Source organism: Sarcophilus harrisii, chromosome 4 (genome assembly GCF_902635505.1).
Source record: "Sarcophilus harrisii chromosome 4, mSarHar1.11, whole genome shotgun sequence".
In the NCBI taxonomy this organism is placed as follows: Eukaryota; Metazoa; Chordata; class Mammalia; order Dasyuromorphia; family Dasyuridae; genus Sarcophilus; species Sarcophilus harrisii.
This window is the reverse complement of record NC_045429.1, coordinates 224,432,058-224,447,994: the sequence shown is the minus strand read 5'-3', so window position 1 is coordinate 224,447,994 and position 15,937 is coordinate 224,432,058. Positions and strand designations below refer to the sequence as shown.

The following is a 15,937-nucleotide window of genomic DNA, read 5'->3' as shown; positions in this document are numbered from 1 at the left end:
TTGAGATGATCATATGGTTTTTGTTAATTTGTCTATTAACATGGCCAATTATATTGATAGTTTTCTAATATTGAACCAGCCCTGCATTCCTGGTATAAATCCTACTTGATCATAGTGTATTATCTTGGAGATGATTTTCTTAGTCTTTTGCTAATATCTTATTTAAGATTTTAGCATCAATATTCATTAGGAGATTGGTCTATAATTTTCTTCTCTGTTTTCAGCTACCTGGTTTAGGTATCAGTACCATGTCTGTGTCATAGAAGGAATTTGGTAGGACTCCTTCATTCTATTTTATCAAATAATTTATATAGATTGGGCAATTGTTCTTTAAATGTTTGGTAAAATTCACATGTAAATCCATCTGTCCTGGGGATTTTTTCTTAGGAGTTGTTTAATTGCCTGTTCTATTTCTTTTTCTGAAATGGGACTATTCAAGCAATTTACTTTCTTCCTCTGTTAGTCTGGGAAGTCTGTATTTTTGGAGGTAGTATCCATTTCACTTAGGTTATCAAATTTATTGGCATAAAGTTGAGCAAAATAATTCTTTATTATTTCTCTAATTTCTCTTCATTGGTGGAAAGTTCTCCTTTTCATTTTAAGACTAGCTAATTTCATTTTCCTCCTCCTTTTTCTAATCAGATTTACTCAAAGGCTTATTATTTTATTGGCTTTTTTCATAGAACAACTTAGTTTTATTAATTAGTTCAATAGTTTTTACTTTCAATATTTTTAATTTCTCTTTAATTTTAGAATTCCAATTTAGTATTTGATTGGGGTTTTAATTTGGTCTTTTTAGTTTTTAGTTGCGCCCAATTCATTAATCTTTTTCTTTTCTGTTTTATTAAGTAGCTTCTAGGATATAAAATTCTCTTATTACGCTTTGTGATCCCAAATTTGTGTATGATGTTCATCATTGTCATTATCTTGGGTAAATTATTAATTGTATCTATAATTTGCTGCTTACCCAATCATTTTAAGATGAGATTGTTTAGCTTTCCAATTACTTTTGGTCTATTTTCAACTTTTTATTGAATGTAGTTTTTTGCATCATGATCTGAAAAGAAAGCATTTACTATTTCTGCTTTCTTGCATTTAATTTTGAGTCTTTATGTCCTAATATATGGGTCAATTTTTGAATAGGTTCCATGAACTGCTGAGAAGAAAGTATATTTCTTCTATCTCCATTCAATTTTCTCCAAAGATCCTAATATACCTAAATTTTCTAATATTCTATTTATCTTTAATTTCTTTCTTATTTGTTTTCTGGTTTGAGTTTTCTAATTTGAGAGTGCAAGTGTTGAGATCTCTCTTATTACAGTTTTGTTGTCTATTTCTTCTTGCAACTTCTTAACTTTCCTTTAGGAAGTTGAGTGCCATACATGTGGCTATATGTTTATATTGATATTTCTTGTTTATGTACTTTAGCAGGATGAGTTCTTCCTTATCTCTTTTAATTAGATCAATTTTTGACTTTTGCTTGATTCTGAGATAGGATGGACTATTTGTGGCTTTTTGACTACCTGAGCTATAATAGATTTTGCTCAGCCTTTACTTTTACTCTTATGATCCTGTTTAGATGTGTTTCTTGTAAACAAATTTGTAGGGTTCTGATGTTTGATCAGTTTATCTGCTCTCTTTATGGGGAGTTCATCCATTTACATTTAGGTTGATTACTAAATTGTTTCTGCCATCTAATAACCCTCAGATTGTGCTTTACTTATGTTTCCTCCCCAACCTCTTTCCCTTTTAAACTTTATGTACCCTCTTGTATATCGTATACTTATCTCTTTATAATCTCCTCCCCTTTGAGTCTTTCCTTCCTTCCTTATTATTTTCTTTTCCTTTCCTTCTCTTTTAATGAGGTGAGAGAGAATTTTCTCTAAAACAAATGTCATTTTTTTTTCTTTGAGCTAACTCTGATGAGTAAGATTATCACAATGTTCTCCCCTCTCTAAATTCCGCTGATATGATAAGTTTCTTAGCCTCTTTGTGGGAGTGGTTTCTTTTATCCTCCTTCACCTTTATTCTGCCATCATCCCTTTTCCATATCTACTTCCTTTTTATGTTATATCAGTACAATCAAATTATATTGTATTATTTTTGTATATCCAACTAGAAATACAATTCTCAAGAGTTATTTTTACTTTTCTGCATTCTTGAGTTCTAATCTTGGAGATGCAAATTTTGTTTAGTTCTTGGTTTTTTCTGTAAATAAATGGAATTCATTTGTTTCATTAAATGTCATCTTCTTCCTGGAAGAAAATGCTAGCTATAGTGTATTTATTCTTGCTGCATCTCAAGTTTTGTGCCTTTGGAATATCATGCTTTCAGGCCCTTCTTTCCTTTAATGTGAGGCATGAGATCTTGGGGATCTATTGTTGGCACCTCGGTATTTAAATGGTTTTTTTGCTGTGTAAATTTTTTCCTTAATCTTATAGTTCTGAAATTTTGCACAATATTCCTTGGGCTTTGTATTTTAGGGTTTCTTCAGAAGGTGTTCAGTGAATCTTTCAATGCCTATTTTGACCTTCTGATTCTATTAGCATCTGGGCAGTTCTTTGATGATTTCTTGTAAAATAGTATCTGGCTTTTTTTTCATCATAGTTTTAGAAAGTCCAACTAATCTTGATTATCTCCTAGATCTATTTTTCCAAGTCTGTCGTTTTGTGAGTAGATAATTCTGTGGTTTTTCCAGTTTGTCATTTTTTTGTTTTTGCTTGACGATTCTTGCTGTCTCAATGAATCATTAGTTTCAATTGTTCAGTTCTAATTTTTAGAATTATTTTCTTCAATAGCTTTTTTACTTTTTCTGTATATGTCCAATTGAGTTTTTGAATGTATTGTTTTGGTCTGTGAATTTTTCCATTTACTAATTTTTTTATAGTGAATTATTTTCTTTTCCAATTCAGATCTCTACTTTCTAGTGAATTCTTTATTTTTCCAATTCACAATTCTTACTTTCCTGTGATTTTTTATTTTTTTCCAATTCACCTAATTTGCACTTCCTGGGAATTTTTTAACTTTTTCCAATTATGTATTTCAGAAGTTGTTGCCTCTTGTAAGGCTTCTCTTTCCTTTTCCCATTTATCTTCTAACTCTCTTTTGAGACTTTTAATGGTCTCTTCTAGAGAGCATTATGTAAAGGAGGACAGTCTGATGCATTTTGCTGTTTGAGATCTCTTCAGGTTTGTCTGACCTGCTCTTTTTCTGCATGAGCTGTCGATTGTTCTTTTCTATCTTTTATATCATGTTTGAAAGCCTCTTAGGGTAGAGTCTCCTAGGCAAGGTGGTTAAGCTTCCTTGCAGAGCAGGGAAGATGTAAACCGATTTCGCTCCAGGTATGGGAGTGCTTCTGGGAGAGTTTTCCTTCCCTCAATGGAAGTGGATTCACTTGCCGAGCTATTAAATCTGTTTAGTAGGGCTGATGGATTATCATTGCCCTGCAGAGACTAAGTGGTGAAAGTGTCACCCCCAGGCCGGAGCTCTCTCTTTGGGACTGTGAGTATAGCAGCATTGACTGCAGTAAGAGATGCCTACAAACTCTACCTAGCGTCTCTGCCTGATGTCAAATCGCCCTGAAAGTCTCTCATGGCCTCCAAGCCGTAGCTCCTCACTGCAGCAGATTGGAGGCTAACCTAGGCCTAAGGTCCTCCTGCTGCAGGATCAAACTGCCCCAGGAGAAGCCCTGATTGTCGGGTTGGGGCTGCCATTGTGCTGAGATTCAGTTAGCCTTCACCTCGGTTTGAGACTCTCGAACTCTAATTTCTCTCCCGTCTGCATCCGATCTCCCCTGGCCCCTGGAACAAACCTTTTTGGTGAGACTGCAGATTTTCTTCGACCGTGAGTTGTTCTACTTTATCTTCTAGATTGTAGCAGTCAAGACTATTTTTGAGGCTCGATATAATATTGATAAAGAGGATAAGAGAAGAGCTTAGAAAGTCGCGTGTGACTTCTCCGCCATCTTGGCTCCGCCCCCCAGGAAGTTCTTTCTGACATCAAGATTAAATTTGTCCCTATGCAAATTCCACCCATTACTACTGGTATTGCCCTCAGGGGCAAGGTAGAACATGTAGAAACACTTTTCTACATAACAGTGCTTGAAAGATAGCTCTCTTCTTTCCCCAATCTATGTGAGAAGCCCCTCCCCACTAAATTTTCTCTTCTCCAGAGTAAACAGCCATTAGAACAATCTTTATAAGGCATGAACTCAAGTTATACTGGGTTGCCTTCCTTTGGATGCTCATTAATTTATCAATGTCCTTCCTACAATAAAACTCCAAATGTGGCTTAATCAGGGCAGAACATTAGATTGCTCTCTGTGCAACATGTCCCATTTGGCCCACATCACATATTTTGCAAATATTCAGGTCCTCCAGCGCCATAGGGCCAGCGTATTTCTATTCTCCTTTCCCCTCCCCTCCTCCAGGTATTAATGCAGCCAACCTGGACCTAAATTAATATGATCAGAACAGATCTGTTTCATTTCTGAAGTGATTTAGTTAAATAACAAAAACAAAAATCCAGTTCAATTCAGCTCCATAGAATTCAAAAGAAGGTTTGGGTTGCTCTAGAATATTATTTACTGACAATAAGAAAAAGTATCATTACATTCATCCTATATCTAGGGATGGAACAGTTGGCTCCTAGGGAGCATTCTCTTTCTCAGAAGCAAGAATCAATTCTGATGAAAATTTCCATGATTTGTATTCTTTTTTCCAGCTCATTTACAAGGTTATCTTAATACAGTTCATTTTCTTAATTTCAGTTTCTCAGTCATCAGCAATAGAACAAAGGATAAGACACAACTGTTTATTTAAATTCTCTAGAGAAATAACCTTCTTCTCTCTCTTCCCCCCTTCTCCAGCCAGACCAGCAGAATGCAGCAATTTGGTTTATGTCTCTCCTTTTTTCCTGGAACTTCTTACAAAGTGAATGAATTGTTCCAGATAGAATGTTGCAAAATTTAATAAAATTAGGCACAGAAGAGGAATATGCAACCTATTCCATAATTGGGAGTACCCATTCATATGAAAGCATTTAAGTAACTTAGGAATGAATAAAGTCTAGTTTCATATTTCTCTCAAATAAAATAAGTTTACAAATTACAAAGATAGCAATACAACTTAAAAGGGCTAAATCGAAGGAAACAAACAGTATTACTGAGTTTTAAGCAGCTAGAAAATGTGCTATAATTAGTTCTCCAAGACCAAAAGATCAATTGCCAGTATAGCAGTACCATCTGCTGGTGAAACAAGAGAGACTTCAGACTTTGTCCTTTTTGGAGGATGAAAAGGAAAAACCTTGTTTTCCTATCAAGAAAAGGTCTTACAGAAACAATGGAGCTCTTTGACAACTGGTGCCTGAAGACAGGCCTAATGCCTAAATTTTATATTAACATATAATTTATTATCCTTTCACTGAAAGTAAAATTCCACTTTCAGGAAATAAGAAACAGTTGAGTGATGGTAGCAACTAACTATAATAAAAAGTGATATATTTGCTGCAAAACATAATCAAAGTCTAAAAGTTACCAGTTGATGGATGTGGCATAGTGAGCCAAGCACAGGATTTGGAGCCAGTTGGACTTTGTTTCAAATCCTGCCTCAGACCCTGTGTCACCTTGGGCAATTCAAATAATCTTTCTGAATCTCACTTTCATTATCTGTAAAATGAAAGTATAAGGCCTGATGACCTGTAGGATCTCTCGTAGCTTTAAATCTAGGATTCAGTGACTTGATCTGTGGTCTGTTGAATCCAAACAGGTTTCTTATACTTGAAAACTCAGGGTTTTTTTTTAATTTTAGATGCTTCCAAAAATCAGCTCCTAAAACATATTCCAATTCAAGCTCATAGCATTATGCATCTAACATGTCATTGCTAAAGTAAAGTACGAGGATGTCCAGAACTTTTCCCAGTCTGGGTCAATATTCCCAGGACTCATCTGAAAACCTTCTGTCCATTAGTAGGAAGTAGAACTATTAGTGCCTCATAAGCTTGTTTATGACCTCAGCACATCTGGATGTTTTTGTTCATTCCCATTCTGAAGATCATTTACCTCTTAATGACCTGCTTTGTGGCTTTTCACAGCTGTTTTTGATGGCATCCTATCCACTTGCCCAATCCATTCCTAAGAACCAAATATATCTACCTCAGAATAAATAACATGTGTTTTGGAAATTACCTTCCTGATAGGAAAGGTTTAATTTTTCAAGACAGATATTATATTTAACTTAAAACGAGGAAGTCAATACGGTAACCGTAATTAATGTTCATTTTACTTACTCTTGTCTGAGTCGGCCTGAACGAGAAATCTCATATGCATCCCATCTCCAGGCACATAATGCAGCCCACGAAGGGAAGAAGGGACAAGCCTGACCTCTGGTGGAAAATTGATTTCTCTGCATTGTTCAAGAGTTTTTATCTTCAGTACTGATGGAGTTATGGAAACATCTATGGGCAAGCTTCCTTGTTTTGGCTCTCTGTTGACAGAAAAATAAAATTGTTCCCCCATTAACTAAACTTTAAGAATATTGATCAAGAAAATTTAACATTAAGTGCAGCTAAACCAATTATAAAATTCCAATTCCTAACATGCCTCAATATTTGCACAGATCATAATTTTATAAATGTGGCAACTCCCTGCAATGGTCCACTCATATGTCCTTATCTTCTCCAGGCTTCCAGTAAATCCTCTAAGATTGTCCCACAAGATTCCTTCTATCTTGAATTCAATCATGTCTCCAAATTTTATAGTAACTTCTACTCTCATAACAAAGAAAACTTATAATATAGGCTTTATTTTTATATAGGGTAGCTAGGCAGTGCAGTGCATAGAGAGGCTGGAAGACCTGAGTTCAAAAAAAGCCTGTGATCCTGATTAAGTCATGTCACCTGTTTGCTTCAATTTCCTCATTAGTAAAAAGCTAAAGAAGGAAATGGCAAGCCACTCCAGTATCTTTACCAAGAAAATCCCAAATAGGGTCATGAAGACTTACACATGACTTAAATGATTGAACAACAACAGACACCAGTATTACCATGTGTATTTTTGGTTTTGTTTTGTATTGGACCTAATTAAGCAACTCCCAGGTGAGGCAACTACTTAGACCAATGCAGATGTGTACTTGCTTTTGTAACTTGTAGTATTCAAGAGTTGCCTGGGGCTAGAAACTGAGTGGTTGCCCATCAATTGGAGAATGGCTGAATAAATTGTGGTATATGAATTTATGGAATATTATTGTTTGGTAAGAAATGACCAGCAGGATGAATACAGAGAGGATTGGAGAGATTTACATAAATTGATGCTAGGTAAAATGAGCAGGACCAGGAAATCATTATATACTTCAACAACAATACTATATGATGATCAATTCTGATGGATGTGGCCATCCTCAGCAATGAGATCAACCAAATCATTTCCAATGGAGCAGTAATGAACTGAACCAGCTACACCCAGTGAAAGAACTCTGGGAAATGAGTGTGAACTACTACATAGCATTTCCAATCCCTCTATTTTTACCTGCCTGCATTTTTGATTTCCTTCACAGGCTAATTGTACATTATTTCAAAGTCCAATTCTTTTTGTACAGCAAAATAATTGTATAGATATGTATACATATATTGTATTTAACTTATACTTTAACATATTTAACATATATTGGTCAACCTGCCATCTGGGGGTGGGGGGGAAGGAGGGGAAAAGTTGGAACAGAAAATTTTACAAGGGTCAATGCTGAAAAATTACCCATGTATATATCTTTTAAATAAAAAGCTATTAAAAAAAAAAAAAAGAGTTGTCTGGGGCACTCAAAGGTTAAAAGACATGAATATGGTCACCAGTCTGTGTCCCACACAAGATAGGAACTCAATCTTTCTGATTTTGAGATTAGCTCTCTATCAATTAATGGAAAGAGAATCTATAATGCCTATTGTGTATAATGGCTTACTTATATATAACAATAAAGGGAGTTGAATTCAACAAACATTATTAAGTATTTGTTTCATCCTAGGGACATCCATTTTTCAGATTACAGTCTGATTGAGGGGAAGGGTGAATATACAAATAATGCTGATACAAGATGAATGAGATAACTACAAATTAGTTATCTTTGTAAGGCAAATAGGCCTACAAAAAAAATAGACAAAAAAGGGAAATGGGAGATCACTTTCACCTTCAAGGAATATAAAAAGAACAGATCTAGTTAGGGGCAGAACCATTACAATTTAGTTTTGTTGAGAATAATTCAGGTAATTTATTATGCAATATTTTAAGAAAAATCATTTTGAATATGCAAGTGGGAAGGATTTAAGAAAATTCACAAGTTTAATGTCATTTTTGTGAGTCAACTTAAATATGTATGGGGCATTGGATCATAGATGTAGTGAGAGAATATATTTCAGAGATCTTCTAGTCTAGCAATGCTATTTTATAAAAGAGATTAAAGCCATTAAGATTAAATAGTTAGCTTTCTCCTCTGTAAGTAGCAGAGCCAAGACTTGCATCTAGGTCACTGAGGACAGTGCTGAGAAGGGTAAGGATGATTTTAACATCTTAGATCAGATTTGTTTGAGTTTGGTTTCTACTCTCACTTGTACTGGTATTTCTGAGAAAAATTCAGAAATACATAATCATGATGTCATTATTATGTATCTATTTCTCTGTTCTCAAATTCTGGGCACATAAATCCTTCAACCTAAAAGAAGGTAACACAGCTTTCATGTTGTTGGTTCATTTTAACTGTATCAGTCATGTCCAACTCCCAGTGACTCCATCTGAGATTTTCTTTGCAAAGATACTGGAATTGTTTGTCATTTTCTTCTCCAGCTCATTTTACAGATGAGGAATCTGAACCAAACAGTATTCAGTGATTTGTCCAGGCTCATACAATTAAGTGTCTGAGGCCACATTTGAACTTGGGTCACATTCTTTCCACTGTGCCACTAGATTGTGCCTTTTTATGAGGAAGATAAGAAAGCCAGCTAACAACATAGCTGATTTAGCCATTCAAATCCAGAAACAAAACCACAAAATCTTAACCTGGAAAACTTAATCCTACTGCCTCATTTTACAAATGAAAAAATTATTTATTCTATAAAACAAACAAATCTGCAATCTGGCAAAAACTTGCAGTCTCATAATAGAAATCTCACTGGATCTGCTATGTTAAAATACCAGCTCTGATACTATCTTTATGACCATTGACAAATCATTCTCTTTCCTCAATTATAAAATGAGGCACTTGAACTAGATGTCTCTAAAATCTTTTCCAATCCTAATAATGTTAATAGGCCCATAAATAATATGTCTAGATCAAACACAGGCTTGTGAAGTAGGAAAAAAATTTTTCAAATTCTGTGACTTTTCTTAAAGTGTCCTATACCCCTCAAATATGCACAGTTATAAAAAGTTTGAGCTAAAGTTAGGGAAAAATCTTTAAGATCACCCAGCCCTTTCAATTTATAAATGAGGAAAATGAGACCTAGAAAATTTAAATGCCTTATCCAAAATCACATAGCTAGTTTTATCAACTTAAAGTAAGGGTGTTTAATGATCTCCATTTAGTTAACACAGATCTGATTTCTTGGAATTGTTTCATTTCCATTTTTTTATTTATGAGTTATTTAAGATTTACATTGATATGAAATATTTAAATTATCCTGTATCCATAATAATTAATCCAACTTCAATTAGGAGAAAATAGAATTGCCCCTTTCCAATTCTGATACACTTTTATACAAAACTAGTTTGGGGAAGATTTAATCAAGCAATTTGTCCAAAAGTATTTGAGAGGACAAGTAGGAAAAAAATATAAAATATCTGGAAAGATTTCTATTTAAAAAAACCTCTTTTTAACTATTCAGTACAATTGAACCACCACAATTGAACTCCAATATGAATCCCAGAGAAGGGGGGGAAAGAGAAATGCCATTAAAGGGAACAAAAGTGGGAAAATCAGTTGGTTCAGATTAAGAATACAGCGAGAAGACTCATCCTAGATAATTAATAATAATAACTAATATTTACATAGTGCTTACCATATGCCAGGCACTGTATTAAATGCTTATAATTATTATTTCATTTGATCCTCACAACAATCCTGGGAGGTAGATGCTATTATTTTCTTCATTTTACAGATGAGGAAACTGAGTCAAAAAGAAGTTAAGTAACTTGCCCAGAGTCACACCGTCAGGAAGTATCTGGGGACATATTTGAACCCAAGTCTTTCTGATTTCAGGCCCAGCCCTGTACTTACTTTGCCACCTCACTACTTCAACATTCACAATACATTTGAAGGAATGTAAGATATGAAATGGGAAAAAAAAGTTTGGGATCTTATGAATATCTTAAAAAGGTGACTGAAAGAACAACCAACAACCTGCATGCCTACTCTGCCATCTCCATAAATGTTTATACAAATCATCTGAATTCTAATCAATCAATGAAATCTTCAAGTGAGTATATATACTGAGGAAAGCTTTAAGAGCAATATTACATGATAGAGAGCATCTTTGTCATCACCAAATTGGGTAAAAGATGTCAAAAATATAAAATTTCATTTGTGTTTGCTATTGCTTTATTATCAATAATCATTTGACCCAGCTATAAAGGTTTTCTTCCAATAAGGTATTCCCTGTATGTGTAGGCATAGTATCATTAAAGATTCTTTAATGAGATGTTACAATATGAAAAGCATCTATTAAGTATCTATTATGGACTAGCAGTTGAGAAATAAAGAGAACGAATAAAAGTCTCTGCTGAAAAACTTTCCAATAAGGAAGACCATAAATACACATATACAAAATAAATATAAAGATAATAAAGATAATCAATATAAAGTCAAGGAAGCAAAAAAAAAAAACTGTTAATAAAGAAAAAAGGTGGTGTCTCTGTTGAATCTTGAAGAAAGGAATTCTCTGGGATAGAAATCAGGTAAACATTCCTAGCAAGGAGGATGACCAGCAAAAAGGCAAAGAGATAGGAAATGAGTGTCACATCACATCAGAGAGAAAAACTAGCTTGGCTGAGATATAGAATACAGGAGGAAGAAGGACATACAAGGCTAGAAAAATAGGTTGAGGCTGAGTTTTAAAAGTTAAACAGAGGAGTTTGCACTTTATCATAGAGGTAACTGGAAACTACTGGAGTTAATTAAATAAGAGATGCTTCAAAAAGTACAAGATAAAAGGAGTTTCTCTATGGACAGGGAGTCTCCAGATAATATCAACCTTTAGAACAATAAAGGCCACTCTAAGAGATCCATAAGAACTCCACAGAATTTGGCTTATTAGCCATATAAGAAAACTCAAGTGGATGAAATATGTCTCTTGCCTATATTATGATATACAAATGAAAAGACAATTTATAAAGCTTACATCTATATGCGCACTACATATAGGTAAATGTATATGTATACATATATTTGAGATATATAGGAATATATAGATCTATATCTACACATTAATATAAATATAAATGTGGTTGTAGATATAAATGATTTTGACACAGATGCCACATCAATATATATGGAACCAAAAGTACCAATGAATAAACTTAAAATGAAGTGAGTCTGGAATTAAAGAGAAGGGCAAGCCAAATTACCTTCAGAAAATTATAAAACTCCTTTAATAATGCTAAACTTCTTTAAGAAATAAAAGATCATATATTGGATTGCTTACTGTCTTAGGGAGGTTGGAGGTAAAGGAAGGAGGAAGCAAAAATTCAGAACAAAAAGTCTTGCAAAAGTAAATGCTGAAAATTATCTTTACATGTATTTGGAAAAATAAAATACTATTGAGAAAAAAATAAAAGGTCATCTTTTTGATACCAACATTTTACTGATGTTATCATATGGGTTCAGGATATGAAATATAATTCTAAATCAATGAAAATAAACATCATAAAGTAAGCAATGTGGTGAGTGTGATCAGGGAACAACATATAACAAAATGAAAATTTTAAAACACAAGCAAAGAATGTCACCAGAAAAATGTTTGAAAGATGGAATCATCACACTGAAAGCGTGAGAGATGACTCATCAACAGCATGTGTTTATGTTATGAGCCAGAACTTGAAACGAGGTGTTAACTCAATGGAATTGATAGAAATAATGCTTGTTTACACCTTTGAGAGTTCACACATTGGCTCATACGTTGGAGTTCACAAGTCGGGAGATATCCAAGTTTACACCTCCCACAATCCCACTCTCTCAGAGGAGTCCTCAACCTTTAGATTCACACCTTTAAGAGATCATATATAAGAAGCTCTCAGTCTCAGTGAGGGTCAGTTGGGAGATTGAGAAGCCAAGAGTTGGAGTTGAGCTAAAGGCAAAGGACTAGCAATGAGAGCTCGGAACCAAAGAATGCTAACTGGGCTATTTCGGAAGAGACAATAAAAGATTTGAACTTTTATCAGCTGGCTACATTTGAAGTGATTATTGATCTGAACTGAAACTAAGGCTGCCTCCAGAACCTCCCCCAAGAAACCTGTTCCCAGACAGAACCATCATATTATACAAAAGAAGGACACTACATGTGTATAACAGCATCCTCACTATGTCAAGAGCTAAAAAAAAAAAGGAAAACATAGCACATTTTTTCTTGAAACAAGGTCATTAGTAGTTTGGAACTATGCTCAAAAAGTTATCAAACTGTGCATACCCTTTGATCCAGCAGTGTTACTACTGGGATTATATCCCAGAGATTATAAAGAAGGGAAAGGGACCTGTATGTGCACGAATGTTTGTGGCAGCCCTTTTTGTAGTGGCTAAAAACTGGAAACTGAATGGATGTCCATCAGTTGGAGAATGGCTGAATAAATTGTGGTATATGAAAATTATGGAATATTACTGTTCTGTAAGAAATGACCAACAGGATAATTTCAGAAAGGCCTGGAGAGACTTACATGAACTGATGCTGAGTGAAATGAGCAGGACCAGGAGATCATTATATACTTCAACAACAATACTATATGATGACCAGTTCTGATGGATCAGGCCATCCTCAGCAAACGAGATCAACCAAATCATTTCTAATGGAGCAGTAATGAACTGAACTAGCTATGCCCAGAAAAGAACTCTGGAGAGATGACTAAAACCATTACATTGAATTCCTAATCCCTATATTTATGCACACCTGCATTTTTTATTTCCTTCACAAGCTAATTGTACAATATTTCAGAGTCTGATTCTTTTTCTACAGCAAAATAACGTTTTGGTCAGGTATACTTATTGTATATCTAATTTATATTTTAATATATTTAACATCTACTGGTCATCCTGCCATCTAGGGAGAGGGGGGTAAGAGGTGAAAAATTGGAACAAGAGGTTTGGCAATTGTTAATGCTGTAAAGTTACCCATGTATATATCCTGTAAATAAAAGGCTATTAAATAAAAAAATAAAATAAAATACATTTTTAAGATAAAAAAAAAAAAAAAAAAAAAGAAACAAGGTCAATAAAGCCAGCTAGGTGGGACAGAAGACAGAGTTACTGGAATCAGTAAAACTTATCTGCCTGAATTCAACTCTGGCCTCTTGACATACCGTTGAGACTCTTGGCAATCATTTAATCCTGTTTGCCTGATTCCTTATATGTAAAATTACCTGAAGAAGGAAAACGACAACCACTCCAGTATCTTTTCAAAGAAAATCCTAAATGGTATCATGAAAAGTCAGGCCCAAGTGAACAATAACAAATAAAACTCATGTTCTTTCTTATTGAATTTGAAAAAGTAATGAAGCCTCAGACACTTAACACTTACTACTTACTAGCTGTGTGGTCGCACAAGTCACACACTAGACAAGTCAACCCCAATTTTGAGCAAGAAGGAAGGAGGAAGAAAGGGAGGAAGGAAGGAGGGAGGGAGGAAGAAAGAAAGAGCAATAAAAAGTTAATCTAAGTAGGCTGCCAAATGCTCAAGCTTGAAGTATGAAATAGTGGAAAGAATACTGAATTTGGAGTCTGGACAAAAAAAATGGAGTCATACTATCTTTATCTGTGTTTCTTATCACCTGTGAAGCCTATGGCAAAATCATTTTCCTCACCTGCAAAAAAGGGAAGTGTCTCATTAATTTCTAAACATCTTCTATTAAGACTTGCTCTAGGTCAAGATATGTAGCAAGGATGAGGAATAACAAAGGTGAGGAGGAACCAGACATACCTGGAGACACTCATTCCTCCATTCAAAGTGCTATTTGGAAAAGCACTCCAGGATAAATAGATTGGGGACAAAAAACAGTGACTATGCGTAAGATATTTTTTTCAGACCAATTCCACTTTAAAAACAAAAATTAAAAAAAACTAGTCATCTCTTCACAGACTTCATGACACAAGCAAGTCAGGAAAATCATGATTATCAAAAGAAATTTTCTTGGAAATATTCTGGATATTCGTAGGGAAAACCTCTGTATTACACTTAAGAGATAAATTCAAAAGAGGATTGACTGAGAACCCGAGCTGGCAGAAAAGAACGGGCTTAAGGTTGTTGAGTTTCGGATGTTAGAGATAAGAGCATGAAGGAGAAAGGGAGGACGGAGAGAGAAAAGACAGCCAGGCTCCCGGAGTTTCCCCTCGCAGGAATGACGTCAGAAACCTCCAAGCCCAAGCCGCTACACCAGGTTAGGCTTCCGCCGGCCTCCAGAGGCATTAGCGAGTTAAACGTGCTACGTAGCTCTCCTGAGCCCAAGAACAGACAATGTATTGGCTCATCAACCACGCCTCAGGTCTCCCCAGCTCGTCATTTTACGCAATTCTGTAGCCTTTCCCAGCGCGCTACTTTGTATCCCGGGGATGGAACGGGATGTCCTGGGATGCCACGGGATGTCCTGGGATGCCCTGGTTGGGGATTCAGAAAGCAAGTTTTGGATAACAAATCTGACATATTTTTTCCCCTGTTCAACTGCTTCTCTTCTTATCTCCAGTGCCCCAGAAGGTTGAGTGATTTGCCCGGCAGTAAGGAAACTTGGAGTTTCAATCCTTGCCCTGCCCTTAATTAAGTGTGTGAAATTGGGCAGTCTCCTAACCTCATGTCTGAGTATCTGTTAAATAGAGAATTGAAACAGGCGATCCAAATTCACCAAATCAGTAAGAGAGAGTGTAAAATAATGAAAGGAATGACTCTACCCGCCCCTTCCTCGCTCGGGATCCCATCCCGCTTCCTTTGCCTCATATCGTACGGCCAGGTACTGAGACGTGGGTAGTTTTGTACCGGATTATCAGCAGGGCGCTCTGCAGCCGCTTCCTGATCTCCAGGAAAACGTCCATGGCCAGCCTCCCTTGACCTCTCTTCAAACGAGGCAAAGAACCGGATGGGGATGGGGAGTGTTGGGAAGGAGGTAGGGGTGCGGCGAGTCACGCTCCCGCAGCTCTAGAGAGCCTTTGGAGGGCCTTCCGAAGCCCGGCGCGGGATACACTCGTGTGCAGAGCAAGAGGAGGAGCGATCGGGCGCTCCGCCCCGTGCTGGATGGCTTCTACCCGTGGGCTGCGACTGCTCTCTGCGGCCTGGATGGGGACTGCGCAGCCTCCTTGGGGAGGAAAGTAGGGTTAGGGGAGTGAGTGTCCAGGGGATGAGGCCGTCTTGGGAAAACTGGCTTGAGGCGATGAGTGAAAAGAGTAAGGGAAAGGAGTGCCATTGTAATGCCGGAGAAACTGAGGCAGGAGAGAGATTAGAGAGTTTTCAATAGTTTATTAATTGGAGAGTATAATTGACTGGACAGGACTCTCGTCTCAAATTATCCAGTCAGATAGAGATAAAGATATACTGGGACCAAGGAAACCATGTTGGTCCCAGGGCTGTCATCTCAAAGAATGAAGCAGCCCAGAATAAGAGCGGCCTCTTCCTTTAAATAACCCTAGAGACAAAGACCACCCCCACAAAAAAAGCGGGAAGGCTTCTGTCAGGTTGGGGGGAGACCATAACTCCTAAAAGCCCAGAGGGC

The 15,937-nt window shown here is 36.2% G+C and overlaps 1 protein-coding gene across 1 annotated transcript in view; it reads right to left on the bottom strand.

The window, feature by feature from the left end:
• Positions 1-15,436, bottom strand: part of UBE3D (ubiquitin protein ligase E3D) — a 204,880-nt gene extending 189,444 nt beyond the window's left edge. The window contains exons 1-2 of the mRNA XM_031964590.1: positions 15,208-15,436; positions 6,286-6,482 (exon numbers count right to left, since the gene is read on the bottom strand). Coding sequence (XP_031820450.1) covers positions 6,286-6,482; positions 15,208-15,263 — 253 coding nt within the window. The 5' untranslated portion in view covers positions 15,264-15,436. The remainder of the gene's footprint in view (positions 1-6,285; positions 6,483-15,207) is intronic.
• Between the last annotated feature and the right edge of the window lie 501 nt (positions 15,437-15,937).